The 27,653-nt window shown below is 41.7% G+C and overlaps 1 protein-coding gene across 3 annotated transcripts in view; it reads left to right on the forward strand.

Moving 5' to 3' along the window:
- TSEN2 (tRNA splicing endonuclease subunit 2) overlaps positions 1-27,255 on the forward strand; it is a 49,340-nt gene extending 22,085 nt beyond the window's left edge. For all 3 annotated transcript variants that reach the window (XM_043588151.1, XM_043588152.1, XM_043588153.1), the window contains 8 exons: positions 225-756; positions 1,932-2,009; positions 11,547-11,597; positions 14,470-14,608; positions 22,335-22,371; positions 23,101-23,212; positions 24,233-24,322; positions 25,259-27,255. In XM_043588151.1, the coding sequence (XP_043444086.1) occupies positions 225-756; positions 1,932-2,009; positions 11,547-11,597; positions 14,470-14,608; positions 22,335-22,371; positions 23,101-23,212; positions 24,233-24,322; positions 25,259-25,318 (1,099 nt within the window). In that variant the 3' untranslated portion in view covers positions 25,319-27,255. The remainder of the gene's footprint in view (positions 1-224; positions 757-1,931; positions 2,010-11,546; positions 11,598-14,469; positions 14,609-22,334; positions 22,372-23,100; positions 23,213-24,232; positions 24,323-25,258) is intronic.
- Positions 27,256-27,653: the final 398 nt, after the last annotated feature.

Raw genomic sequence — 27,653 nt, forward strand, 5'->3', positions numbered from 1 at the left:
AGGGTTGATGAGTGGGGTGGGTGCAGGGGAGAGGGGAAAATGGGAGATGGGCATTGAGGAGGGCATTTGTTGGGATGAGCACTGGGTGTTGTATTTAAACAATGAATCATGAGAATCTACCCCCAAAACCAAGTGCACATTGTATATACTGTATATTAGCCAACTTGACAATAAATTAAAAAAAAAAAAATTCAAGTGTTACTGACGTTATTTCCCTTTTGCAGGTATCAGCGTAGTATAGAATGGGCCACAAAGCTCATGCAAAGACAGGGGCAGGATGAGAGTACAGTGCACAGAATCCTCAAGGATTACACAAAACCACTCGAGCATCCTGGTATAAAAAGGAATGAAGAATTTCAATGGCATGATGAGCTGAATTCTGAAACCATTCCCAAAATGGAAGGTATTGCAGATAGAGAGGAACTTTCTGTGATGAATGGGGGCTCGGAAAAGTCACTAGACCTGGAGGGTCCTAATGAGCAATCAGACCACCTACAAGAGAGCTCAGGGCCTGACCCACTGACTCCAGATGGCTTGGATGAACACTTGGTAGAGGTTGCCACACTGCAGCACTGCCCCCCACCCCACGTTCATTGCAGCAAAGATATTCTCCCCCGGCGTGACACTCAGCCTGGGGACAGGAGTCCCCAAGTGGATCTCATCTGTGCCAGAGAGAGAGGGCCCAGTGATGAGTATGTGCTGGTAGAGGAAGATGTGTATCATGTGAGCGAGAAAGAATGTGCCCCACGTGAGGAAGTGAGTATAACTGGCCTTTGACAACATGGGTTCAAACTGTATGGATCCACTTATACATGGATTTTTTTTTTTTATATACAGTACAATAAATGTATTTTGTATATGATTTTCTTAATAACATTTTATTTTCTCTAGCTTACTTTGTTGTACGGATACAGCATATAATACTTAAATATGCCTTAATGAGCTGTGGATGTTATTGGTAAGGTTTCCATTCAACAGTAGGTTATTAGTAGTTAGGTTTTGGGGGAGTCAAAAGTGATACACAGCTTTTCTATTACAGGACGTCAGCACCCTCAGCCCTGCACTGTTCAAGAAGAAAATCATTCACTTCCTCCAGAACCATCTATGTCTGGCCCATAGCAGATGTGGGATGACCAGGGTGTCCCTTACTTGGAACTGGTAGCAGGCCCATATTAAGTACTCAGGGCATGTGAGAGGTGGTGAGACACTCAGAATCCGCAGGCACTGCGTCCCAGCCCTGGTGGCTCAGTAATTACGAGGGCTGTTTCTACTAAAACTTCAAGTCTGTGAATAACTTATTTTTTTTTTAATGTGTAAATTAAAGCAGCTGCAATAATATTCTTTCCCTTGGGTGGGATAAAAAGAAGTGTTGTGGTAAGTACATGTAGTCTTGAGTCTGGCTGTAGCAGAGGGTCTCGGGTATGGAAGTCAGCCAGCATAGGAGAAGCACTGGGAAGCAGACCCAGAGCCACTTCAATGATGGATGCACAGTCAGAGACAGGTGCCCTGAAATGGTCTATAATAGCTAAAAATGAGAAAATCTAATGGCTAAATAGTACGTGAAACACCATTTGAAGAAGTGCTATCTACGCTTCAGAATGAGATTGTGAAGTCTAATTAAGAACGTAGGCACACACTTGTGAGGTACAGGTCGGTGAAAAGAAGGACATAAAACAGACCAACAAAAGGATCACAATTGTGGGAAAAATTCTTGGGGAAAAAAGAAATAAATGAAAATGTTAGTCGTAGAAAACCTAAAACTTATTTTTCTACATAATAATAATAAAAATCTATATTTTTAACAGTATTAAGCCAATAAATGTGAATTCAGAAATTTATAAGAAGCATGTTTGTTTTAAAATGCAATCTGCTCTGTGTAACATGTAGTCCTTCCATTTGTTCTCTATGTATTTTCTTTCTTCTGTCTTCAGTTGGCACCAAAAAAGAGATTAATATGCAGAAGAAATCCATATCGGATCTTGGAGTATTTGCAACTTAGCCTAGAAGAGGTATGTTTCCTGCATGTTATTTTTTCAGCTCTTGGTCTCAGGGCCTGGGCAACCTGTAAATGCAGCCCACCTATAAATGCAATTCTGTCTGTAATTCAGCAAGTGAGTATTCAGTAACTGAATGTTATAAATCGGTCTTGAAATGACCATAGTCAGCTTCCAAAGTAGGCCTGCCTAAGTTTCACTCCTTAGCCTTCCTTTCATCAAGTCTAAGATTTTGGGGGTGGGGGACTTCCCTATATCATGAGATACTGTTTATATACCATACCATTTGCCCATTTAAAATGTACAGTTCAGGGGTGCCTGGGTAGCTCAGTTGGCTAAGCCCCTGACTCTTGATCTTGATTCAGGTCATGGTCTTGCAGTTTGTGGGATCAAGCCCCCACATCGGGCTCTGCGCTGACATCACTAACAAGCCTGCTTGGGATTCTCTCTCCCTTTCTCCATGTTTTAGATAGATAGATAGATAGATAGATAGAGTATACAGTTCAGTGGTTTTCAGTATATTTGTGGAGTTTCGCCAGCTTTTAATAAGCTATGATTCATGTTCTAAGTCATGTAATGACTGCTAATTACATAAATGGATTCTAGATATCTCCTTCTGTAGGATTACTAATACATGTTCTCTTAATGCAATAACTGCATTCCCAAAAGTTGGCTTAAAAGTGACTCACTAAAACTTGCATCTGGGGCACCTGGGTGGCTCAGTCAGTCAAGCGTCCAACTTCAGGTCATGATCTAGCAGTCTGTGAGTTCCAAGCCCTGTGTCAGGCTCTGTGATGACAGCTCAGAGCCTGGAGCCTGCTTCGGATTCTGGGTCTCCCTCACTCTCTCTCTCTGCCCTCCCCTGCTCACACTCTGTTTTGCTCTCTCTCAAAAATAAACATTAAAAAAAATTTTTTCAAGTGCATCATAAATTTTTCCTCTGATTTAAAGTTCCTCTATGCTGTGTTCACCTGTTGTTCAGTCCCTCTTTGTTTGCTTATGTTTATACTGTTCACAGAAGCGTCCTTTCTGCCCTGGAAGATAGCACCCGTTCCTCGCACCCATGTGCCTCTTCCCCAAGAGCGCTCCTGCCTGTCTTGGGTAGCCTCAGCAGTGTCTAGCACCATTCTCAGGAAATGTGTGTTGAATGCATCCACATTGGTAACTTCATAGACATGTCCACAGAGAAATTATTGTGTCTCCATATTCTCTTGATTTCCTTGTCTGTACTCCCTTCCACACAGTGAAGCCAAAGGTACAGCCTTATGGACCAGGAAAGGATGTTTGGAATTATTTACTTCATCTCATTTTACATGAGATAGCTTAGTCTGTTGTCAAAGACAATAGCCACTAGGCACATGTGACTATTCTATTAAACTAATTAAAATGGAGCAAAATGCAGAATTCTGTTTCTCAGTTGTGCCAGCTACATTTCAAACACTCAGCAGCTGCTTGTGGATGTAGCAACTGTATTGGATAGCACAGGTGTAGAACATCGTCATCACAGAAAGTTCTGGACAGCACTGTGGATACCTATTCTCTAAGGGCTTGAGCTCTCTGGTCCTTGATTTCTTCCCTGTAAAATGAGGGCTATATAGCATCTCATTCATAAGATGTTCTGGGAATTAACTACTGCTTGTGATGGGTTCAGCACAGTGCCTGATACATAGTAAAATGCTCAGTAAGTGTTATCGCATGCTATTCTTGTCATTATCATTATTAAGTTATTAAATTACTTGTAAATTATAATTAAATTACTTATAAAAGCTAGTTGGAATCTTTTGCAGTCAATTTTGCAAAAATTTTCACTGGGCACTTCCTGTGTGCCAGGCACTGAGCTTAGTAGTAACAATACAGAAATAAACAGACTATGACTCTGGTTCTAAAGGTAGCCCAGAAATAATTACATTCAGTGCAGTCTGTGGATGGTGCCAGTGTTGCTCCTCTAGTATCCTTTACCCAGAATGCTTAATAATTATGATTACTAATTATAGCTGGGAAGACTTTACAAGGTCGGTGGTATCCGTGGAGGTTAAAGGATAAATGGGGGATTGCCATTTGGACCCTGGACAGCATGGGCTCTTTCTTGCAGCTCAGTCCTGGATGGCAATACAGGATGGCTAGACTGTGGAGGGCACAACTATGAGTATCTACCAGGAGTCTGTCTCTCTACCGGGTGGCACCAGGGCACTGCAGACAGCTGTGTCAGGGAAGGGTGAGGACCATAACAAGCATCAATAGGAGGGTGGGCCAGATAGTTGAGGCCAGGAGGAGCCAGGCAGTGTCTCTGCCCTGGGAGGCAGCAGCAGTAGGCAGAGAGCGTTAGGTGTCAGCTCACTGTCCCAGTAGGTGACTACGTGTATTCTGTTCGGTGCTTTTTACAAGAAAAGGGGCTGCTGTCCGCTGCTGTCCCCCAAACACTCCCTGAAGAAAAGCAAGAGTGTTGGGAGGTAGGTGAGGTTGCTCTGTATTCTTGGAAGCTGCTTGGTTCCAGAGGACATTCCAGAGAGGTGTTACAGTTTTCAGGGAGCGTGCAGTGAGACCTAGCTCTGCTTCTCAGTTCTGTTTTGGCAGATTTCCTATGAATGAATCACCCATGTTTGGTGCACCACTCTGCAGTTTAATGTGTTTCCATAAATGTCCTCAGGAACACGGGCGGCCCTTCTGTGGTGATTCAGAGTTCTTTTTAGGGATTGAGAATGGTAATACCACAGCTGACTTAAAGATCTGTCTCTTAGAAATCTGTTACTGAGAACTGTTTTTCTGTTATAATGCTTTGGGCTCTAACTAGATTTAGTGATGTGACATTAAATCCTCATTAAACTCTTCCCTCCATTTTGCTCTGATAGTAAAAACTTACTAATGAGATCTCAAGGGACATACTCGCTCCCTCCCCTGACTTCCCCAGTCTGCTGATGATTTAATTCCAAGTAAAGCCAACTCAACTGAATTAAGATCCACTCCATCTGTAATAAGTACCTAAGAGCAGTTTGTGTACATTCATAAAAGCCGTTTATTTTAGGCCAGTAAATATTAATGAGGCATTGGTTTCATCAGTTCTTAGAGAAACACTTGTTGACTGATAATGGAAAGTTTCTAAGGAACTTAAATTCTAACACATACCAGGAAGGAGTCTCTTGCTTAGCAAACAGAGGATTGAAATTTTCCAGGCTGTAATATCTAAATCGTTCCTTAAAAAGGAGGGGAAACTAAAATGAATTGAGCAGGTAGGTGCTTTGTGTAGCCTTTAAAATTTTTGTAAGATTTAATCTCATTAAATCTTTTTTTGAGTCCAATAATAATCATTGTATTTATTTTTTTAAATATGAAATTTATTCTCAAATTGATTTCCAGATAACACCCAGTGCTCATCCCAACAGGTGCCCTCCTCAATACCCATCATCCACCCTCCCCTCCCTCCCACCCCCCATCAGCCCTCAGTTTGTTCCCAGTTTTTAAGAGTCTCTTATGTTTTGGCTCCCTCCCTCTCTAACCTCTTTTTTTTTTTTTCCCCCTCCCCCATGGGCTTCTGTTAAGTTTCTCAGGATCCACATAAGAGTGAAAACATACAGTATCTGTCTTTCTCTGTATGACTTACTTCATTTAGCATAACACTCCAGTTCCATCCACGTTCCTACAAAAGGCCATATTTCATTCTTTCTCATTGCCAAGTAGTATTCCATTGTGTATATAAACCATAATTTCTTTACCCATTCATCAGTTGATGGACATTTAGGCTCTTTCCATAATTTGGCTATTGTTGAAAGTGCTGCTGTAAACATCGGGGTACAAGTGCCCCTTTGCATCAGCACTCCTGTATCCCTTGGGTCAATTCCTAGCAGTACTATTGCTGGGTCATAGGGTAGATCTATTTTTAATTTTTTGAGGAACCTCCACACTGTTTTCCAGAGCAGCTGCACCAGTTTGCATTCCCACCAACAGTGCAAGAGGGTTCCCGTTTCTCCACATCCTCACCAGCATCTATAGTCTCCTGATTTGTTCATTTTAGTCACTCTGACTGGCATGAGGTGGTATCTGAGTGTGGTTTTGATTTGTATTTCCCTGATGAGGAGTGACGTTGAGCATCTTTTCATGTGTCAATTGGCCATCTGGATGTCTTCTTTTGAAAAGTATCTGCTTGTGTCTTTTGCCCATTTCTTCACTGGATCATTTGTTTTTTGGGTGTTGAGTTGGATAAGTCCTTTATAGATTTTGGATACTAACCCTTTATCTGATATGTCATTTGCAAGTATCTTCTCCCATTCCATCAATTGCCTTTTAGTTTTGTTGATTGTTTCCTTTGCTATGCAGAAGCTTTTTATCTTGATAAGGTCCTGATAGTTCACTTTTGCTTTTGTTTCCCTTGCCTTGGGAGACATGTCAAGTAAGAAGTTGCTGTGGCCGAGGTCAAAGAGGTTGCTGCCTGTGTTCCCTGGGATTTAGATGGTTTCCTTTGTTATATTTAGGTCTTTCATCCATTTTGAGTTATTTTATTTTATTTTTAATGTTTATTCATTTAAAAAAATTTTTTTAATGTTTATTTACTTTTGAGAGAGAGAGAAACAGCGTGCGAGTGGAGGAGGGGCAGAGAGAAGGAGATGCAGAATCTGAAGCAGGCTCCAGGCTCTGAGCTGTCAGCACAGAGCCCAACGCGGGACTTGAACCCACGAACCGCCAGACCATGACCTGAGCCAAAGTCGGACACTTAACTGACTGAGCCACCCAGGCACTCCAATATTTACTCATTTTTTGAGAGAGAGACAGAGTGTGAGCAGGGGAGGGAAGAGACACAGAGAGACACAGAATCCGCAGCAGGCTCCAGACTCTGAGCTGTCAGCAGAGAGCCCAGCATGGGGCACAGACTCACCAAACCATCAGCTCATGACCTGAGCTGAAGTTGGACACTTAACCAGCCAAGCCACTCAGGCGCCCCCATTTTGAGTTTATTTTTGTGTATGGTGTAAGAAAGTGGTCCAGGTTCATATTTCTGCATGTCGCTGTCCAGTTTTCCCAGCACCATTTGCTGAAGAGACTGTCTTTATTCCATTGGATACTCTTTTCCTGCTTTGTCGAAGAGTAGTTGGCCATACATTTGTGAGTCCATTTCTGAGTTCTCTATTTTGTTGCATTGATCTATGTGTCTGTTTTTGTGCCAGTACCACACTGTCTTGATAATTACAGCCTTGTAATACAGCTTGAAGTCTGGAATTGTGATGCTTCCAGCTTTGATTTTCTTTTTCAACATTACTTTGGCTATTCCAGGTCTTTTCTGGTTCCATACAAATTTTAGAATTGTTTGTTCTAGCTCTGTAAAGAATGCTGGTATTATTTTGATAGGGATTGCATTGAATGTGTAGATTCCTTTGGGTAGTATCAACATTTTAACAATATTTGTTCTTCCAGTCCATGATCATGGAATGTTTTTCCATGTCTTTGTGTCTTCAGTTTCTTTCATAAGATTCCTGTAGTTTTCAGCATGCAGATCTTTTATCTCTTTGGTTAGGTTTATTCCCAGGTATTTTTTGGTTTTCAGTGCCATTGTAAATGGGATCAGTTCCTTGATTTCTGTTTCTACTGCTTCATTATTGGCGTCTATAAATGCAACTGATTTCTGTACATTGATTTTATATGCTGCAACTTTGCTGAATACATGTATCAGTTTTAGCAGTTTTTTGGTGGAGTCTTTCGGTTTTTCAAAAGAGCATCATGTCATCTCTGAAGTGTGAAAGTTTAACGTCTTCCTTGCTGATTTGCTTGCTTTTTGTTTTTGTTGTCTGATTGCTGAGGCTAGGACTTCAAACTCTATGTTGAACAACAATGGAGAAAGTGAACATCCCTGGCATGTTCCTGACCTTAGGGGGAAAGCTCTCAGTTTCCCATTTGAAGATGATATTAGCTGTGGGTCTTTCGTAGGTGGCCTTTATGATTTTGAGGTATGTTCCTTCTATCCCTCCTTTCTTGAGTTTTTTTTTTTTTATCAAGAAAGGATGCTGTATTTTGTCAAATGCTTTCTCTGCATCTATTGAGAGGATCATGTGGTTCTTATCTTTTTTTTTTTTTTTAACTAATGTGATGTATCACATTGATTGAATTGTGAATATTGAATCAACCATACAGCCCATCAATCCCAATGGTCATGGTGAATAATTATTTTAATGCATTGTTGGCTTCACTTTGCTAGTATCTTGTTGAGAATTTTTGCATCCATATTCATCAGAGAAATTGGTCTGTAGTTCTTTTCAGTGGGGTCTTTGTCTGATTTTGGAATCAAGATAATGCTGGCCTCATAGAATAAGTTTGGAAATTTTCCTTCTGTTTTTGTTTTTTGGAACAGCTTCAAAAAAATAGGTATTAACTCTTCTTTAATTGTTTGGTAGAATTTCCCTGGAAAGCCATCTGGCCCTGGACTCTTGTTTGTTGGAAGATTTTTGATTACTGATTCAATTTCCTTACTGGTTATGGGTCTCTTCAAATTTTCTATTTCTTCCTGTGTCAGTTTTGGTAGTTTATATCTTTCTAGGAATTTGTCTGTTTCTTCCAGATTGCCCAATTTGTTGGGATATAATTGCTCATAATATTCTCCTATTGTTTGTATTTCTGCAGTGTTGGTTATGATCTCTTCTCTTTCACTCATTATTTTATTTATTTGGGTCCTTTTCTTTTTGATAAATCTGGCTAGATGCTTATCAATTTTGTTAATTCTTTTGAAGAACCAGATCTTGGTTTCATTGCTCTGTTCTGTTTTTTTTTATTTCAATATCACTGACTTCTGCTCTAATCTTTATGATTTCCCTTTTTCTGCTTGTTTTGGGCTTTATTTGCTGTCTTTTTCCAGCTCCTTTAGGAGTAAGGTTAGGTTGTATATCTAAGACATTTCTTCCTTCTTTAGGAAGGCCTGGATTACCATAAATTTCCCTCTTATGACTGCCTTTGCTGCATCCCAGAGGTTTTGGACTGTCATGTTTTCATTTTAATTGGCTTCCATGTACTTTTTAATTTCTTTAATTTCTTAGTTAACCCATTCATTCTTTAGTAGGATGTTCTTTAGTCTCCCAAGTATTCGTGGTCTTTCCAAATTTTTTCTTGTGGTTGATTTCAACTTTTATAGCGTTGTGGTCTAAAAATATGCATGATAGGATATTGATCTTTTTTACTTGTTGAGGGCTGATTTGTGACCCAGTATGTGATCCATTCTGGAGAATGTACCATGTGTACTTAAGAAGAATGTGTATTCTGTTGCTTCAGGGTGAAATGTTCTGAATGTGTCTGTTACATCCATTCGGTCCAGTGTGCCATTCAAAGCCATTGTCTCCTTTTGATTTTCTGCTTAGATGATCTGTCCATTGTTGTACATAGGGTGTTAAAGTCCCCTACTATTATGGTATTATTTATCAATGAGTTCTTTATGTTTGTGATTAATTGATTTATATATTTGGGTGCTTTCAAGTTGGGAGCATAAATATTTGGAATTGTTAGGTCTTCTTGGTGGATAGACCCCTTCATTATGATACAGTGTCCTTCTTCATCTCTTGTTACAGCCTTTGTTTTAAAATCTAGTTGGTCTGATATAAATATGGCTATTCTGGCTTTCTTTTGCCATCCAGTAGCATGATACATGGTTCTCCATCCCCTTATTCTCAATCTGCAGGTGTCTTTAGGTCTAAAATGAGTCTGTGGTAGCCAGCATATAGATGAGTCTTGTGTTTTTTGATCCATTCTGATACCCTGTGTTTTGATTGGAGCATTTAGTCCATTTACATTTCAAGTGATTTTTGAATTGTGTTGCCTGTAGAATTGGTGTTTCTGGTGATGTTCTCTGGTCCTTTCTAGTCTTTGTTGCTTTTGGTCTTTTTGTTTTGTTTTTTCTCCGCTCAAAGAGTCCCCCTTAAAATTTCTTGCAGGGCTGGTTTAGTGGTCACAAACTCCTTTAGTTTTTGTTTGGGAATTTCTTTATCTTTCCTTCTATTAAAAAAAAATTTTTGTAAACATTTTATTTATTTTTGAGACAGAGAGAGAGAAAGCTTGAACAGGGGAGAGTCAGAGAAAGAGGGAGACACAGAATCTGAAACAGGCTCCAGGCTCTGAGCTGTCAGTACAGAGCCCGACGCGGGGCTCGAACCCACGGACTGCAAGATCATGACCTGAGCCAAAGTCGGACGCTTAACTGACTGAGCCATCCAGGTGCCCCTTTCCTTCTATTTTAAATGACAGCCTTGCTATAAAGAATTCTTGGCTGCATATTTTTCTGATTCAGCATGTGATCCTCACAATAGATGCAGAGAAAGCATTTGACAAAATACAGCATCCTTTCTTGATAAAAACCTGCCACTCCTTTCTGGCTGGGGACTGCATCTCGGTTGCCACACTCCATAAGAGGGCCCTCCTCATCTGTGCCAGGTGGCAGCAGCAGCATAATGTTTGTCATTTGGTTGTAAATGAATCTCCCATCCTCATATTTATACAGAAAGTAACCCAGTTTTACTAATAGCCACCATTTAGCCACTAGTACACAGCAATTTTGCGTAAGTCTGTTCAGGTGTAAACATGAATTCTGTTCTCCTCTACAAGTAGAGTGAAAAACATGGTCTATTTGGTGGTATCCATGTTTGGCATTGTCTTAACTTTTATCACTTTTGCAGCACCTGGCTGGCTCAGTCAGTAGTCAGGGTTGGGAGTTTAAACCCCATGTTCAGTGTAAGGTTACTCAAAAAGATAAACTTTTTAAAAAAACTTTTATTTCCAAGTATGATTTTACTCAACTAGAGCTGACTTTCCTTGCTTTTCCTCCTGCCTCCTCATACAAGTAAAACATGTTACTGTATAATGGGAGTGCCTGGGTGGCTTAGTCAGTTAAGCATCCGACCAGCTCAGGTCCTGATCTCTCGGTTCATGAGTTCGAGCTTCCCATCAGGTTCTGCTGCCAGCAAAAGAGCCTGCTTCAGATCCTCTGTCCTCTCTCTCTCTGCCCTTCCCCCACTCATGCCTCCCCCCCCCCTTTCTCAAAAATAAACATTTGGGGGGGAAAAAAAGTTACCATATAATGAAGTTTATGGAAAGATAGGGATTACTTAATAGGAAATCACTTTACTGCATGGGTGACTAAAAAACTCATGTTTTGTTATGCAAGCCAAATCTGCACTGCCTACTTTTCACAAATTTCCATATATTTCTTTCTGTAAATTTTTTTCTCAGTTTAATATGGTTATTTAATTTTACAGAGGAAAATCTAATGAGCAAAAGTTGCTGTTGTTACAGCTATTTACATCATTTTCCAGTTTAGCTATGTGATTTTTAAGGGGAAAAATACATGGAAATATCATACAAATGCCTTTTTAATTGATTTTTAACCAATTTGTGACTTTTATATTTTCTTAGATGTTTTTTAAATCCTTTAAATTTGCATGAATCATTTATTTTAAAAATGTCACCATTTTGAAGATGATTTAAGGATGTTAGTTTGTACTTGAGGCAAAGAGAAATCAGTCTGTAAAATAACTTCTCAAGAATGTGGGACAGTTTCTAATGAGCATTTTCTGCTTGCTCTGTTTTTAGGCCTTTTTCCTGGTCTATGCTCTAGGATGTCTAAGCATCTACTATGAGAAGGTAAGATGTCTTATTTAGATACAGTCCACTTAAAATTTTCCTGGTGCCTCAGTGGCTCAACTGGTTGGGCGTCCAACTTTGGCTCAGTTCATGATCTCACGGTTCATGGGTTTGAGCCCTGTGTGGGCTCTGTGCTGACAGGTCAGAGCCTGGAGCCTGCTTCAGATTCTGTGTCTTCCTCTCTCTCTGCCCCTCTCCTGCTTGCTCGCTCTTTCTCTCTCTCTCAAAAATAAACATTAAAAAATTTTAAAAAATATTTTTTCCTGGTGTTGAAAGCAGCTTGTAGTAATTTTCACATTGCTGTAATACAAACGTGCCTACTTTCACCCAGTAAAATTGGATCAGATTTTTTTTCTACATTTGGGCTTTGGGTCCTGAATTGGGACTATTAAGGCAAAAGCCAGCTTTGACTCTTTTAGATTCTATTTCATTCCCAGAGACTAGGAGAAGATCAATATCTTAAATAATGATCAGGAAATCTGTGTCAGAAAAGTACTAAAAATTAGCAACAAAAGTTGAAACTGTCTGTGTTTAGCACTTACTTCGGTAAAAGCTGTGTGTTGAGTACCTTACCTGCAGTACCTAATCCTTGCCTCTGCCTGGTAAGAATTCTACAGATAAGGTAACTGAAGCTCAAAGGAAGTAAGTAACTCACCCAAGGTCACACAGCTAGTCTGGTTAGAACTAATAATTGAAGCTATGTCAAGGTATTCCCAAAGCCGTGATTCTATACTGTAGCCTGCTGCCCTTAGAAAGTCCCACAAGAAGCTGGTACCACGGCTTACCTTCTGGTGGAGGCATTGGAGGCTGGGCGCACAGATAGAAGGGGAGACTTCACTGGACACTTCTATGCATGTGAATATAATACTTATTCAAAATAATTCAAATGAAATTAAAATTAAAAAGAGAAAGGTAAGCAGAATAATAGACAGAGACAGTATATTTTGTTCTATACCTGGGAGTGCATAATTTTATCATTCTTCAAATTCTGATTATATAAATTATTTTCACGACTATTCCAGTGGTTTGGAAACAGATGTCTGCTGATGGGTGATTCATTTTCTCAGGTGGTGGCCATTCTTAGCCCACCTTTGCCTCCTCTCCTGGGCCTTAGCCAAAATCTGTCAGAACATTCCACTGCTACATAGAATCCTCAGCCTCTGAAACTTGATGGGCTATCCATATCGAAAGTTCAACCTTCCCTGAAAGACTGTTTCTTGTTAGAGGAGGGCCGACTGTTTCCTTGCATTAGGACTGAAAGGCCACGCATAGGGGTGCCTGGGTGGTTCAGTTGTCAAGCATCTGACTTTGGCTCAGGTCATGATCTCATGGTTCATGAGTTTGAGTCCCACATTGGGTGAGCTCATGCCCCGCTTCTGGTGAACATCAGCCCTGCTTTGGGTAAAACATGAGCACTGCTTCAGGTGAGCCCTGCTTCTCTTTCTCTCTCTCTCCCTCTCTTTCTCCCTCCCCCTCCCCCTCCCTCTTCCCCTCCTAGGATTCTCTCTCTCTGCCCTTTGCTCATTTGCGTTCTCTCTCTCTCTCAAAAGTAAATACATAAAATAAAAAATAAAGGCCACATATGTATGGATTTTCTATCTTAGGAACAACTGCAAAAAAAAAAAAAGAATAAGGAAAGGAAAAAAACCTGTAGCTCATATTTATGGATTTTAAATCTTAGGCTGAGACAAACTGAGCAAGTCTCATTGACTGAGCCCTAAACCATCCAAAAAATTGAATATTCTCTGAACCAAGCCATTCTCGGTCTCTTCACATCCTCCATTAGGAACAAAATGCCCTTTGAAGCTGTTGGATTGCTCATTTGTGCCATGAGATAACACACCCTCCAGTTTCAAGGACTAAATGAAGCGTCTTTTTTTTTTTTAAGCTTTTACAAAATTACATTTTGGCTTTTCTGAATGTGGCCTGACATACAGTAGCTACTCTCTTGGGTCTGTGAAATGTTTGGAACCTGCTGCCTTGTGGCTTTGGTGGACTTGTCACACTCGAGCTCTCGGCACGCACTCGTCCTTCTGCCCAGAGTGTTCTTCCACAGCCACCCCACCTCCCCCAATTTTCCCACCATCCCCTTCCATTCGGCTACTTCCTCCTCATCTCAGATGTTGCTGTCTCAGGGCAGTCTTTCCCAGGTCCTCCAAACCAGTGCTCTCTGACAGAAGTAAACACAAGCCTCAGATGGGAGCCATGTGGGTCCTTTTTAAAATTTTCTAGTAGCCGCTAGAAAAAAAGGGGCGCCTGGGTGGATAAGTCGGTTGAGCATCCAACTCTTGGTTTCTGCTCAGGTCATGATCTCTGGGTCATGGGATCAAGCATGGAACCACTCTGAGCATAGAGCCTGCTCGAGATTTTCTGTCTCTCCCTTTCTCCCCCCTCCCTTTCTCTCTCTCTCTCTCTCTCCTTCCCCCTCCTCCTCCCCCTTCCCCTTTCCCTGCCTCTGCCCCTCTGCCAGCTCACATGTGCACTTGTTTTCTCTGTCTCATAAAAATAAGGGTGGGTGGGGGAGGTAAGAGAAAAAAGGTGAAACTAATTTATATTATTTGCAAGATTTGTTTAACTCAACATTTCCAAACTTACTGAGATAGTTTACTTTCTTGTTTTCCTACCAAGTCTTTGAAATTAAATGTGTATTTTCCCCTTGAGGCACATCTCCCTTCGGGCCTATATCTGATGCTGCCATACTGGACAGCATGGGCCTAGATCTTCTGTTAAGTCCCTCTGTTGTGGGCACCATGTTCACTGCTTCCGCTCCGCACTTAGTGTAGATGTCCGTTCACTGGCTGAATGATGAGTGAACACATACATAATCATGCCCCTCTTTTTTTTTTTTTTTTTTTTTTTTTTTTAACATTAGGAGCCTTTAACAATCCTGAAGCTCTGGAAAGCTTTCCCTATAGTTCAGCCCACATTCAGGACTACATACATGGCATACCATTACTTCCGAAGCAAGGGCTGGGTTCCCAAAGTGGGACTGAAGTATGGGACAGATTTACGTAAGTAATTCTTGACTCGGTAGGTGCGAGAACCAAGGTTCGCAGCAGATCCCGGGGTGAAAACTGAATTGGTTATATGTACTGTTGCTCATTTTTTTCTAAGATGATGCTTTCCTTCTGGCTTAGGTAAGAATATTTGGATTGAAGTGGAGGGTTTGTCCAGGAAGAGTGGAAAGGAAGTCTAAGGGGCAAGCCCAGGATAGAAGCCTGGAGGCCGAAGTGTTCAGGTTTTTTTCTCTCACCACTCTGTAATCTGAGAAGAGAGTTTTACAGCTCTGCCCCCTCCTCTCATTAGCCACTCACTCCTATGATTTGGGGAGTCCCTCATCCTCTAGGCCTCCATTGTCACATCTAGCAAATGAGAATAATCACAGAATTAGAAGAATAATCACAGCTACCATTTGTTGAGCATCTACTATGTGTCAAACATTTTAAAATTCATTATCTCATTTAATCCCTAAAGCAGCAAAGGATACTCTTATTATTCTAATTTTTCCGATAGAGAGACTGCAGTTGTGAGAGAATGGGTCATTTGCCCCTAATAGTTTCCAGGACCAGTTACTTACGGAGCTGGGCTTTTTCTGGAGCCTAGGCCCTTAGAAACTGCATCTTCTTATCTTAAAGTAAGGCTTTTGGACCACATGAGCACTTTATTCAACAGATCATTATGGAGACTCTTCTGTGGGTCAGGTCTTGTTAGGTACCAGGAAGACAGAGGTGAATGAGACAAACACAGAGCTGCCTTGATGGAGCTGCGTACATTCTGGCTGGGGAGATCAATAAGCAAACAAGTAAATATATAATCTAATTTCAGGGACTATTAAATACTAAGAAAAATAAAACATAGTAGAGGGATAGAAAGTCAGGAAAGTTAGGAAAAGGCTCTGAAAAGATGTGATCAAAACAAACAAAATGTGACCACGGTAGGGAACAGGCTACTTGAGAATCTGGGGAAATACATGGTAGGCCCAATGTGAACAGCAAGTGCAAAGGCCTTGAGGCAGGAATGAGCTCAGTCAGTTTCAGGAACAACATAAAAACAGGGTGTCTAGAACTTAGAGATCCCAGGGGAAGAGCAAAGAACATGGTAGGCACAGAGTGAACAGCAAGCACAAAGGCCCTGAGACAGGGAAGTCTCAGGAACAGCATAAAGGTAGTGTGTCTAGTACTTAGAGATCCCAGGGGAGAGTTACATGAGGTGATGTCTGCAAATTAAGCTTGGGCCGATTATGTAGGGGCCCGGTTGTTATTCTGGTGATTAGAAGTCTTGGGAGAGTTTGAGCAAAGGAGTGACTTAAATGAATAGAACTCTCTGTCTCCTCTGTTACTGGTAGACTGTGGGATGGGGGGCAGGGGGCAAAAATGGAAGCAGATAGACTTTGTTAGGGAAGCTGAGCCCAACCAACCCTACAGACAGAATGGATGTAGGAGTTTCATTTAAGAGGAATCAGGGATAATGCTTACATACATGGATTCGTATTTTAGATATATTAAGTAAGTCCAGTGGAGATACTGTAAAATAGATGATTCTAGAGCATAGGACAGCCTTCAGATAAAAATTTAGAGTTGTTGTTGTGTAAGTGGCTCCCAAAGCCACAGGCCCGGGTCAGTGGGCATAAATCCTAGGGTCCGTGCCCAGCACTAGTGTCACTGCCAAGTCCCTCAAACTCATTTTCCTCACCTCCCAAGTGAGGGTGCTTCCTGGATGCTTTTCAGAATTACTTGTGAGGTTCAGACAAAAAATGTCAATATATTTGAAAGGTCTTCTAAGAAGTCACGGCCCCTGAGGTCTTTTGACCTGTGTCATATGGTCCTTCCAAATGCTTTGAGCCTTTTTAAATACCCAAAGAAAGCCAATTCATTCTTTTAAATCTTTAAATGCTCTAAACTGTGCTTAACCTGGAATCATAGGATAGTCTTCAGGAAACCCCAGCACAATATAAAATACTGTGTTTTAGATTGGTGTGTTTTTATGGGTCAAGAGTCTGAACCTTTCACTAAATTCTCAAGCGGGGAGGGAACGTGTCTGCAGTCCAAAATAAAGGTTAAGAATTTCCTATTCCTCTAAGATAAATGATTCCTTTTGTTTGTTCCACGGCTGGATTTCAGGTACAGATATCCTAACTCAGGGTTACCACACGAATGATCAGGATTAGCTTGAGATTAGTTTGCTAGGTTTCCACGTAATTGTGTTGGCCACAGTTCACGATGTTTAAATAAGTTATGTGCCCATTTTCCTTCCTTGGCTTCCTGCCCTGTTCTCCTTTTCATACTCCTGTAAGAGTAGCCACTCAGTGTAAACACTTGGCAGGTCTTCTTCAGCTTTTTCATTGTAGGAGTGAAACTTGAATTAGAACTTTCCAGTCAAGAAGTCTGCAGGGACACATTGAGAAGTGGCAGGGGGCTAGTAAAGAGAGCTCTTTGGGTTCAGAGCCAGCTCTGCCTCTTTACTGTGTGACCTCAAGCAAATTACTTCTCTCTGAGTTTCCATTTGCTCATCATATAACGTGGATAACACCATAACGTACGTACACACACACACACACACACACACACACATTTAAAACATCTTCATAAAAACTAAAATAAAAAGTTGCAGGGGACAGGAGCCTATGTTGAGTGCCTTCTAAGCATACCTTATCTCATGTATTTTCAATACTAAGCCATATTTTTGAATGAAGAGTAATTTTAAAACCAAAACTGCCTTATGGGGATGGTTGAAAGGACATGTTTTTTTAAAAGAAGTGAAACAACTGCTATTTTCCAACTCCCCAGAGGCCTTTGCCACAGCTGGGTCATATCGTGTAACTTCAGGCTGCTTGTATAATTTGAGACCAGGTCTCTGGCCCAGCAGCAACATGAAGGGTGTCTTCACATTTCCTGCTTTAGCAGAGGTTCACAAGCAGTGCTAGCCTGGGATAAGAGGAACAGCTTGCTGGGGTGCCTGGCTGGCTCAGTTGGGAGAGCATGTGACTCTTGATCTTGGGGATGTGAGTTCAAGCCCCGCATTGGGTATAGAGATTACTTAAAATCTTTAAAAAAAAAAAAAAAAAAAGAAGAAGAAGAAGAAGAAGAAAAGAAAAAGGAAAAGTAGGGTTGCCTGAGTGGCTCTGTTGTTGAAGCATCTGACTCTTGATTTCAGCCTAGGTCATGATCTCACAATTGTGATATCTAGCCTTCTCTCTCTGTCTCTCTGCCCCTCACCCCCTCACTCATGCACACATGCTCACTCGCTTGCTCTCTCTGTGTCCCTCTCTCTCAAAAAAAAAAAAAAAAAAACACACACACAATTTAAAAAGAGGCACGGTTTCCTAAACTTTACCTCTTCTCTGGGCACAGTTCCTCGGTGGCTGCTGTTTTTTAGCAATATTATTTTGAGGGTTGATGACCTAATCACACATACCCTAGAACTGCCAAGACAGGTTAAACCCAGGACATCCTCTCTTGACCATTGTTTCTGTTTACAGAGGTAATGACTCATGACAAAGGGCCCTTATGAAATTCACATCTTATCAGGGAAACTCTTCCCTTGAATAAATCTTGTCAATCACATTTCATTCTAGGAGTGGTACTCAAGCTAGTGATATGGATCTCAAATCAAGTGCAGCTGCTGAGCTACTTGACCTTGATCACCCACTGATGAAAACTAGACTAGAAACCAAGTGGGAGCCTTTCCTTATATTCCCCACCCAGAAGCTCCCATAGCTGCTGGCACTTATGGCAACCGGGCACCTTGCCTTGGTGCTTTTCTTCCCTCGTCTTATTTACTCTTCATACTCCTGTGAGGCGTGTGGCATTCACCTCCTTTTATAATGCACCGAGGAAATTACTGTTTAAAAGGGTCAAGGGAGTTGCCAAGGGTCCCACAGCAAGTAGGTGCAGAGATTAGCTTTGTCTGGGTCCAAGCTCTGTGTACCACGGAGTGGTACTTCTCTGCCAGCCAGAAAGCGAAAATCCAACTCAAGGTGTAGATTTTTTGTTTTTTTCTGACGCAGGCAGCTACTGGTTGATGTAACTTAAGATCTAGTTACTCCCAAGCCTCCTTCCCATACACTCCAGTTTTGGATTTGCATTGACTAAGTTCGGTCATGTGATTTCGCAGATGCCTGCAAATTAGAAGTCAGAGGACAAGTGGAATGACGGGAGCTGTTAGAAGCCAACAGAGTTTACAGGATTCCCAGAGCCCAGAGGAACCGTCCTGGGCATGGCGCCCCACCTAGAGACTGAGCCAAGGAGAGGCTTTAGAGCAGCTCCTCTGTACTCCTCACGAAACAAGGAGGTGCACCTTCTTCTGTCTCCCTTTTTGGTTCTTTCCTGAACCACTCTCTTGGCTTCTTTTCTAGTCAAATTTTTTAAATACTTTAACATTTTCCACATCTGCGCATATAAGCCTTAGTATTTCTGCATGCAGCTCGTAAGAATAGGGACGTTCTCCTACATAACGGTAATACCGTACTATACCCAACAGAAATTAGAAATTTTCTTCTTTCTTTTTTAATTTTTCTTAACATTTATTTTATTTTTGAGAGAGAAGGAGACACCGAATTCGAAGCAGGCTCCAGGCTCTGAGCTGTCAGCATGATCTTGAACCCACAAACCATGAGATCATGACCTGAGCCGAAGTTGGACGCTTAACCAACTGAGCCACCCAGGCGCCCCTAGAATTTTTCAATATCACCAAAGTATCAGAAAATTTAAATTTTCTTCTGCTGTCCCCAAAATGTGTCTTGTGGCTGTGCGGGGGGAGGCTGTTTTTGTTTTCAATACCAGCTCTAGTCACAGTTCACTTATCACATTTGGTATTATAGGTTTCTCTTTTATTTTGCTATGGCTGCCATAATAAATTACCACATACTGGGGTGGGGGGCTTAAAGCAACAGAAACTGGGGCACCTGGGTGGCTCGTTGGTTAAGTGTCCAACTTTGGCTCAGGTCATGATCTCGCAGTTCATGGGTTTGAGCCCCACGTCAGGCTCTGTGCTGATGGCTCAGAGCCTGGAACCTGCTTCGGATTCTGTGTCTGTGTCTCTCTCTCTCTCTGCCCCTCCCCTGCTCACGCTCTGTCTGTCTCTCTCAAAAATAAATAAACATTAAAAAAATTTTTTTTTTAGAAAAACAGCATAAACTTATTCTCTCACAGTTCTGGAGACCAGACATTCACAGGACCATTCTCTCTCCAGAGGCAGTAGGGGAACTCAGTTCCTTGTCCATAGTGTTTCTAGTGGCACCGGGCGTCCCTTGGCTTATCACTCCAGTCTCTGCAAAGAACCTTCTTCAAACAAGGCCACATTCACAGATTCAGGGATTAAGATGTAGACGTACCTTTTGGGGGCCACGATTCACCCCACTACGGCCTCTTTAGCTTTTTTAAATCTAAAACGGTTTCTCTACCTTGTTGGTTTTTCATGATACTGAGTTTTCTTGAAAACTCCTAGAGGATATCCCACATTCTAGATATGTTCGATTGTTTCCTCATCATTAGACTCCATCTCACCATTCTTCAGCATGCATGGGTGTTCTGTGTATTTATTGTGCCCCATCAGGAGGTACTTAACATCAGGCTGTCCCACTGTATGATCACGTGGCCGAAGTGACCATTGTCAGATGTCTGTTGTAAAATTACATTTTTCCTTTTGTAATTAACAAGTAATATGTAGGGTGAGACTGTGCATATCTGGTTCCCTGATAATTATAACAGTTGCCCGAATTAATTTCTTACACTAATCATCATTTTTTAATTCTGTCGTTCCTTCCACATGCCATCTCTGACGTTCACTTAAAAGAAGGAGCTTTCCCTTCATTTCCCCGTTCTTTCAGACTTTATTTTTGAATGCCCAGGATTTCTTAGAGTTCCAAAGTTTTCATCTTTCTGCTTGAGAGGCATTTTTGTAAAAACAATTTTACTTTTCCCTCTGAATATGCTGTCATCATTATAATTACTATCCTAGGTAACCTTTTGAACCCTTACTTTATGCCAGCCACCATGTCAATGCCTCTACATTCAGTCACTACACCAGGTTTTTTATAATAAGGAAATTGAAACACAGGGTGTCATCATGTCGTCTTGATACTGCTAAGACTTGAACTTGAGTCTGTCTGATGTCAGTGTTCATGCTTTTAACTTCTAAACTCTACGATCATCATGTCATCTGAAGTGACCCAACCTGTAGGTAAGAGCTGCTTTCGAGCTGTGAATGTTCCAGTGTTCCAGATGCACATGAGATTCAAGATGTGTGCCTGATCATAAATAATGGTATTTGAGGGCTAGAAAAGGTCTCAATTTCCCCTTGTTCTTCATTTTGTAATTCTGGACACTGAGGCTCAGAGATATTAGTAACTTGTTTCGAGTCACACCTCCAAGAATGGCAGAGACTGGACAGGAAACAAAACTCCTGAATTCAAGTTTTTTCCAGTACGTGGTTTCTTTCCACTGCATCTCAAAACATTGAGGATTGTATGTTGGGGTATTTACTTAAATTTGTGCCCTTACACAGTGAATTTGAGCTGCTTGCCAAATCCTTTAAATATACTTTAAATAGGAAATAAAATAATAAAAAGGAAATGTGACCCTAGAAAATGTACTCTAGGTGAAGGGTTGCTGTATTGTCTCTAGGATCCTACAGGGTTACTAACTGAGGCTGTAAAGTTGGCTCTGAGCTTGCTGAGCCTTAGGGAAATGGGATTAGCTACAGTACTGTTACAGCCAAAAAGGAAAATTCTATCAATTCTTCAATGGATAAAAAGTTTTTCTGCTTTGATTTGCACTGGCCACAAGCTTACAGATGTAATTGTGTATTAGTAAAGGTAATTTTTATAGCTATAGTTACATATAAACCCCAAATCTCAGAGGCCTAACAATTTCATTGCACGTGAAATTCAAAACCAGTAACTCTGAGTGGTGGGCCAATCGACTCCCAAAGGGGCTTCAGGAGCCCAGGTTGCTTCCTTGTGGCTCCATGGCCTTCACCACATGGCTTTCAAGGTCACCTTCAAAAAGGAATAAGCACACAATTGGTGCATGGAAGGGTTTTATGGGCCAGGCTTTCTGCTTGGGAAACTGAGAGATAGGGTCTAGCCATGTGCCTGGAAAGAGAGGAGAAATAGGTTTGATGAACAGATAGCTACTCCCTACCGCAGACTGTGTGCCTCTGCAGGATTCCATGCACAGTTCCAGAGTCCACGTGGCAGAGTCCCTGCTCCAGGCTCTTTTGGGCACTGGCTTTTGAGCTCCATAGGTTAAATCAGTAGGGCAGACCAATCTCCTCAAGTGGCACGTATGGTTACTCATCTCTAGTACCAACACTCAAGTCAACTTGTACCTAGCCAGAGTAGCTCAGGCACTTTGAATTGCACTGATGTGAAATTAATAACAAAATGTTATATGAACTTCACATGTTGTGACATTATTTCACATTCTCACTCTGGAGATTGTAAGACAAGAGGCAAGACAAAAATCACTTGTATTTCAGTTTGGATTTCATTTGTGGGGTGAGGGTGGGATGAGAATGTTCGGGTCCTGGCCACAGATTTGCTTTATTAATTGCATTTTGTTCCAAGGGGGAAAAAAAAACCAGTTTGGGTTTTAAAAATAGACCACTGGACATTTTGCACATTACCCATGTACAGATAATTGGGTATTTATAGCTCTTTGAAGAAGAGAAAACATCAATAATACAGTAAGATTTTGATTTTAAGGGGTTATATATTTTCTTTCTTTTTCTTTGCAGTGTTGTATCGAAAAGGCCCTCCATTTTACCATGCAAGGTTTGAAGTGATTTTTTTTTTAATGTTTTATTTATTTTTTGAGTGAGAGTGTAAAGTGGGGGAGGGGCAGAGAGAAGGGGACAGAAGATCCAAAGTGGGCTCTGTGCTGACAGGCTGACAGCAGCACGCCCAACATGGGGCTCGAACTCATGAACCGTGAGATCATGACCTGAGCCGAAGTCGGATGCTCAACCAACTGAGCCACCCAGGTGCCCCTGCGGTGATTTTTTAAGTAAGGTAATGGCTTCAAAGGACAGGGGGAAATTTCTGACCTCCAGTGACCTCCTGTGCCACAGAAACAATTACAATCATGTTTCTCTTGGCCTGTTAGGAATAGATGCTCTGCAACTGTGCTTTATACACTAATGTTGTACTATGTACATAGTAATAAATAGGTTATAACATGTTTTAGTATTACACATTCAGTTAATCTATGCAGTAATTGTTCATCTTTATATCAGTGAGTATCTAAACAGTTGAATGAATTCACAGCTTTCTTGTTGGGTAAAGTATTTCTGTTCTCTCCTTGTCACTGTTGAGATCAGCCTGAAAGTTTGTAATGTAAAGTAGGAGTTTTTCATTAATATTTTTCCCAATAACGTTGTAGGAGAATTTAGGAGGAGACGATGTACGTTTTTTTTTCTGTATCTTTGTTCTTGGTAGAACAAGCATTATTCTTTTTAAAGAGGTTGATTTCATGCTTTTTAATGCCCTCTGTGTGTCTTCCAGTTATTCTGTCATTATTGAATTAGTCGACGACCATTTTGAGGGCTCTCTTCGCAGACCTTTCAGCTGGAGGTCACTGGCTGCCTTGAGCAGAGTTTCAGTTAATGTCTCCAAGGTAACGACATCAGCTTTGGCATTCACAAGTCATTTAAATGCTTGGATTTTTTTCTTAAATGTAGTAGAATCATAAAAGTCATCTGTAGGAACTTCACAGTGTTCCTGCCAGTGAAGTTCTAAAAAGGTGGGGGGCTAGAAGCTGACCTCTTCTCGTGTTCGCTGCCCCTACCCTCTGGTACTGAGCACCACGAATTGAGCTTCAAAGATCCCTAGTGACTGATGTTGGTGGGCATTGCCTCCCTTCCCGGGCCTGCCGTCAACACACGCTCAAAAGTTACTCACACACATTCACAAAGGAGTCAAAACATTGATTTCTTTTCAAAGCTAGCAGATCTCTTGAAGCGAGAGGAAGGATATTAGTATTTATAGCTAAACACTGTACATGTTTGTCACCACCCTGTTGGTATCCTTATCCCTAAGAGTGAGGAATCAGAGTCAGAAATGTTAAGGGACAAACCCAAGATCATGCAGCTTATATGCAGAATGGGGATTCAGACCCAGAGTCATCTGACTGCCGGACTTGTCTTCTGCCATATCCTGCTCCCGTCAAGATAGGAGGGAAATTTCATCTTACCCCAGGACTACTAAGGATGAAAGCTTTGTGTGTTCTCTGTTACTCAATAACTTGCTAACCAAACACAGACTGTGAGCCCCTCTGAGTCTGTCCCACTGCTGCTGGAGGCGCTGTGGGGGGTGACACCAGAAGGCCCAGCAGAGGCCAGGGGGCAACTGCCTTGTCTGCAGGTGAAGCTGCTTAGGTTTAGCCTGTAAAAAATAGCTTTATCTTTTAGAAGTAGGAAATCTGTACTGCTTCTAGTATTTTTACACCCATTGTATGGGCCTGGTCCTTAGTTAGATCCCAGGCCCATTCGTGTTCCTGGAGGAAACCGGTGTGCTTTGTGAGTTTCCAGGAGCACTCAGTGGGAGGGAATGGAGACTGCCTGCACTTCCTGATCACGCACCCAAATTTATATTATTATTGTGTGGGATGTGGAGATTGTTCTTTGTTTCTCAATAGGAACTTATGCTGTGCTATTTGATTAAACCCTCTACCATGACTGACAAAGAGATGGAGTCACCAGAGTGTATGAAACGAATCAAAGTTCAGGTAGGTAAACTCAGAGACAAGTTCATGGCATCCTAAAGACCGTAGCCACTGTATTGTGTCCTCTGGAACACGTGGTCCCAAGAAAAGAAAGGAAAACCTCTTGCCTTGGTGACAGGAAGCCCCCGCAGGCCCTCTCCCCACTGAGCCTGTTCTCAGTCCCCCTTAACTCCTGCTGCTGCTTTACCTGCAATGTCATCTGGCTTCCATCCCCACCATTCAGCTGAAACTGCTCTCACAGGCGGCCTGGGACCGCCCAGCCAAGCCTCTCCCAGGTCCCAGTCTTCCTGGAGAGTTTTTCTCTGGCAAGACTGCCACATTCATCATGCTGTCCTCCAGGGTTACTCGCTATTTCTGCAAGTAACTGCCTGTCTGCCTGTGACTCCTCCCCCACATGCAGCCGTCCTCATCCTCTTTCATCTCTAACATTGCACCCCATCTCCTTGTTCACACCACTTTGTCCCTCTACAGCCCCACCAGTCGCCATTCGGCTTCACCGGCCTCAGCGCCTCATCCATCCAATTTGTCTTGCCTGTGCCCACTAGGTTAGCTGTTCCTGAAATGCCAGCCCAGATCCACTTCTCCCTTCTCAGTGCCAGCCCGGATACACCAGATTCATACCCGGATACATCTCAGATTTGGTTCTCGTGCTAGCTTTCAGATTCCTTTTCCTGAAATGTCCCAGTGGGATACCAAGGCCAAGGCACATTTAGCTTTTAAAATCTTTGTGTGATTATGGTAGGTAGTATTTGCGTATAAGGTGTGTACTGCCAGCCTTCACATTTTCTCCAGATGTTTCAGTAACAAGGAATAGCAACAGGTGTCATCATTATACAGACAACTCTTTGTGAAATGTTACTGTGATGTCACACACCTAGCATGTTCTTTCATTTCTGATGTTGAAACTTTCAGTCACCTTTTTATTTTGATTGGTTGCAGGAGGTGATTCTAAGCCGTTGGGTTTCTTCACGAGAGAGAAGTGACCAAGACGAACTTTAACAATTCAACCTCAGAATTCTGATTTACCAACAAATACTGTTGAGTGTCCTACAGTAAGCCAAGTTCTGTGTGAGGTAAAAAGTCCTCTTACTATAATCGCCCAGTAATTGAAAAGTTCTAAAGGGCATGGCCCCCCCATCACCAAAAAGCAATTAGTATTTTAAAAGATAAAATGACACAGGGGAGAACAAAGAGCCCTCTGCTGGCCTTCAGATTCTGTTCTTGAGTAAGTCACTGACCCTGACTGATCCTGAATTTCTCATCTGTGGGCCCGCATCCTCACCCATTCGGTAAGCACATTGGACTAGATGAGTTCCAAGAGGACTCTTCCAGCTACAGGGAAATTCTGTTACTCTCTGATTTTACCTGACAATGACAGTAGTTTACATTTATGTGACACGGTACAGTTTCCCAAACTCTTTTCTACGCATGCATCTCATTACTCACATCCAGTGTGTTCCTGAGAGTGTGCCGGAAAGGAGACTTGGGGATTATAAGACTCTGTGTGCCAGTATGTTAAATGGAAAAAATGATGTGTCTCATCTTTTCTAAGAACTTCAACCAATTACTCAACCCTGGAAAATCCACTTATTATCTGTCCAGGATTTCTGTATCATAAAGCCTTTCAAAAACATCATCACCTAATCATTAACTCTCAGCTCACTGATGGGCACATTTGTGTCCAGTACATCACAATATTATACAGTATTAGATAAAAATTGCATCTTGCTTCAGTGAACTTGTTTGTAAAATAAAAATAGGTAGTGAAATAATGTATGAGGATACATAATGAATGCAGTTAGCATTTAGTAAAACTCAGTAAACGAAGCCTTTTTCAAATTGGTTACATACCAGTGAAGGTTTTGCAGGGCAGCAGGGGTGGAGGGGAAGATGAGCAGGAGGGAAACCAGTGACAGGCTGAGGGAAACAGGTGTGTGAGATTCGTCCAGTGTCCAAATTCAAGACAATGGCAGTCTTCTCTTTGACACTGCATACCCCGGAAGTGGACGGTGAGAGCTGGAATGTTTGCATTCCTGTGACGTGTGGTCTCGGAGCTTCCGGCGACCTGAGATTCCACCTGACGTCATTTTTGAACATGGTGCTTCTGTTCACATCATGATCCTGCTCTCGCAACAGAAGCATTAGATCTGCATGATCTACATTTTAAAGATTTGGCATTCAAATAAGGGAGCTCCTCTTTTTCCCTTGGATGCAGACCAATATGATTACCAATTTGAAAGAGCCTCTCAGTAATACGCCTTTTTGCTGTACCTTAGCGATACTAGTAGCTCAACATTTTTACTACCCGCTTTGCTCTCACCAGGCTCCTTAGCAAAGTCAGAGACTTGGCTTTCAAACATCATCACTTTTTTAAAACCCTGAAAGTCAGCAAAAATTTCAGGCGCTATTTTTTTCCCCATTTCATCTGTCATTTGTGGTGACACTTCTCTCCATACCCAGTCAGTGCATCATATGCCTTGATGGTAAAAACTCTTCTGTGAATCCTTCATCACAGTTCTGTCATCCTGTGAGCACCCACATCACCTGCTTATCATCTGCTAATGTGCCTTCATGTAAACTCTTAAACTGTAAAGGCTTCATGTAAAGGCTACAGTAAAGATGTAGAAAAGCCACAAGACTACACAGATACTACTTATAAACGAAAGCTCTAGAAGGATGTCCAAAAGCACCATCTTTAAACAAGCCTTGTATGAAAGATTTTCCTCCTTCATGTACACCGTCTGAACATGCTGCAGTGGGCCATGCACTCTTCAGCATTTCCCAAGGGCCCTGGGGTTCTGGAATGATGTACCAGCAAAGGTTTTGGGTTACATGAGCCTCACAGTTACCAGCTAAAAGCAGTATTAGCTTGTCTTTAGATGTATTATGTCCTGGCACTTTTTTCTTACCTTCTGAAATAAATGTAACAGATGGCATGTGTTTTTTTTTTTAAAAAGCTCAGGTTCAGCAAGATTGGAAATTTGCTCTGTGATAAAACCACCTTCACAAATGGCTGTGGTTCAGTGGGGAGATGCTGCCGCCTTAGAGAGAAGTTGCTTCACCCACTCTCTTCCAAGCATGTTTTATGTGGTTCTTAAATCTCAAACCTCCGAGATTTGCTTTAAAACTGGAATTCTTCACCAAATCCTCTCTCTCAGCTCTCCCAAGGTGTCTAAGCTGCCCAGTGTACCAGCATGTGCTCAGTAGCATCACGCTGACTGGCCATGCACCCTCCATACAAGAATTTCACTGGCTTTATAACAGCACACCACACTCAAGAACGCCGCAAAACTTTGTGGAACGAGCACTTTTTACAAGTTGTTTTGTTACCCAG

Source organism: Prionailurus bengalensis, chromosome A2 (assembly GCF_016509475.1).
Source record: "Prionailurus bengalensis isolate Pbe53 chromosome A2, Fcat_Pben_1.1_paternal_pri, whole genome shotgun sequence".
Classification (NCBI taxonomy): domain Eukaryota; kingdom Metazoa; phylum Chordata; class Mammalia; order Carnivora; family Felidae; genus Prionailurus; species Prionailurus bengalensis.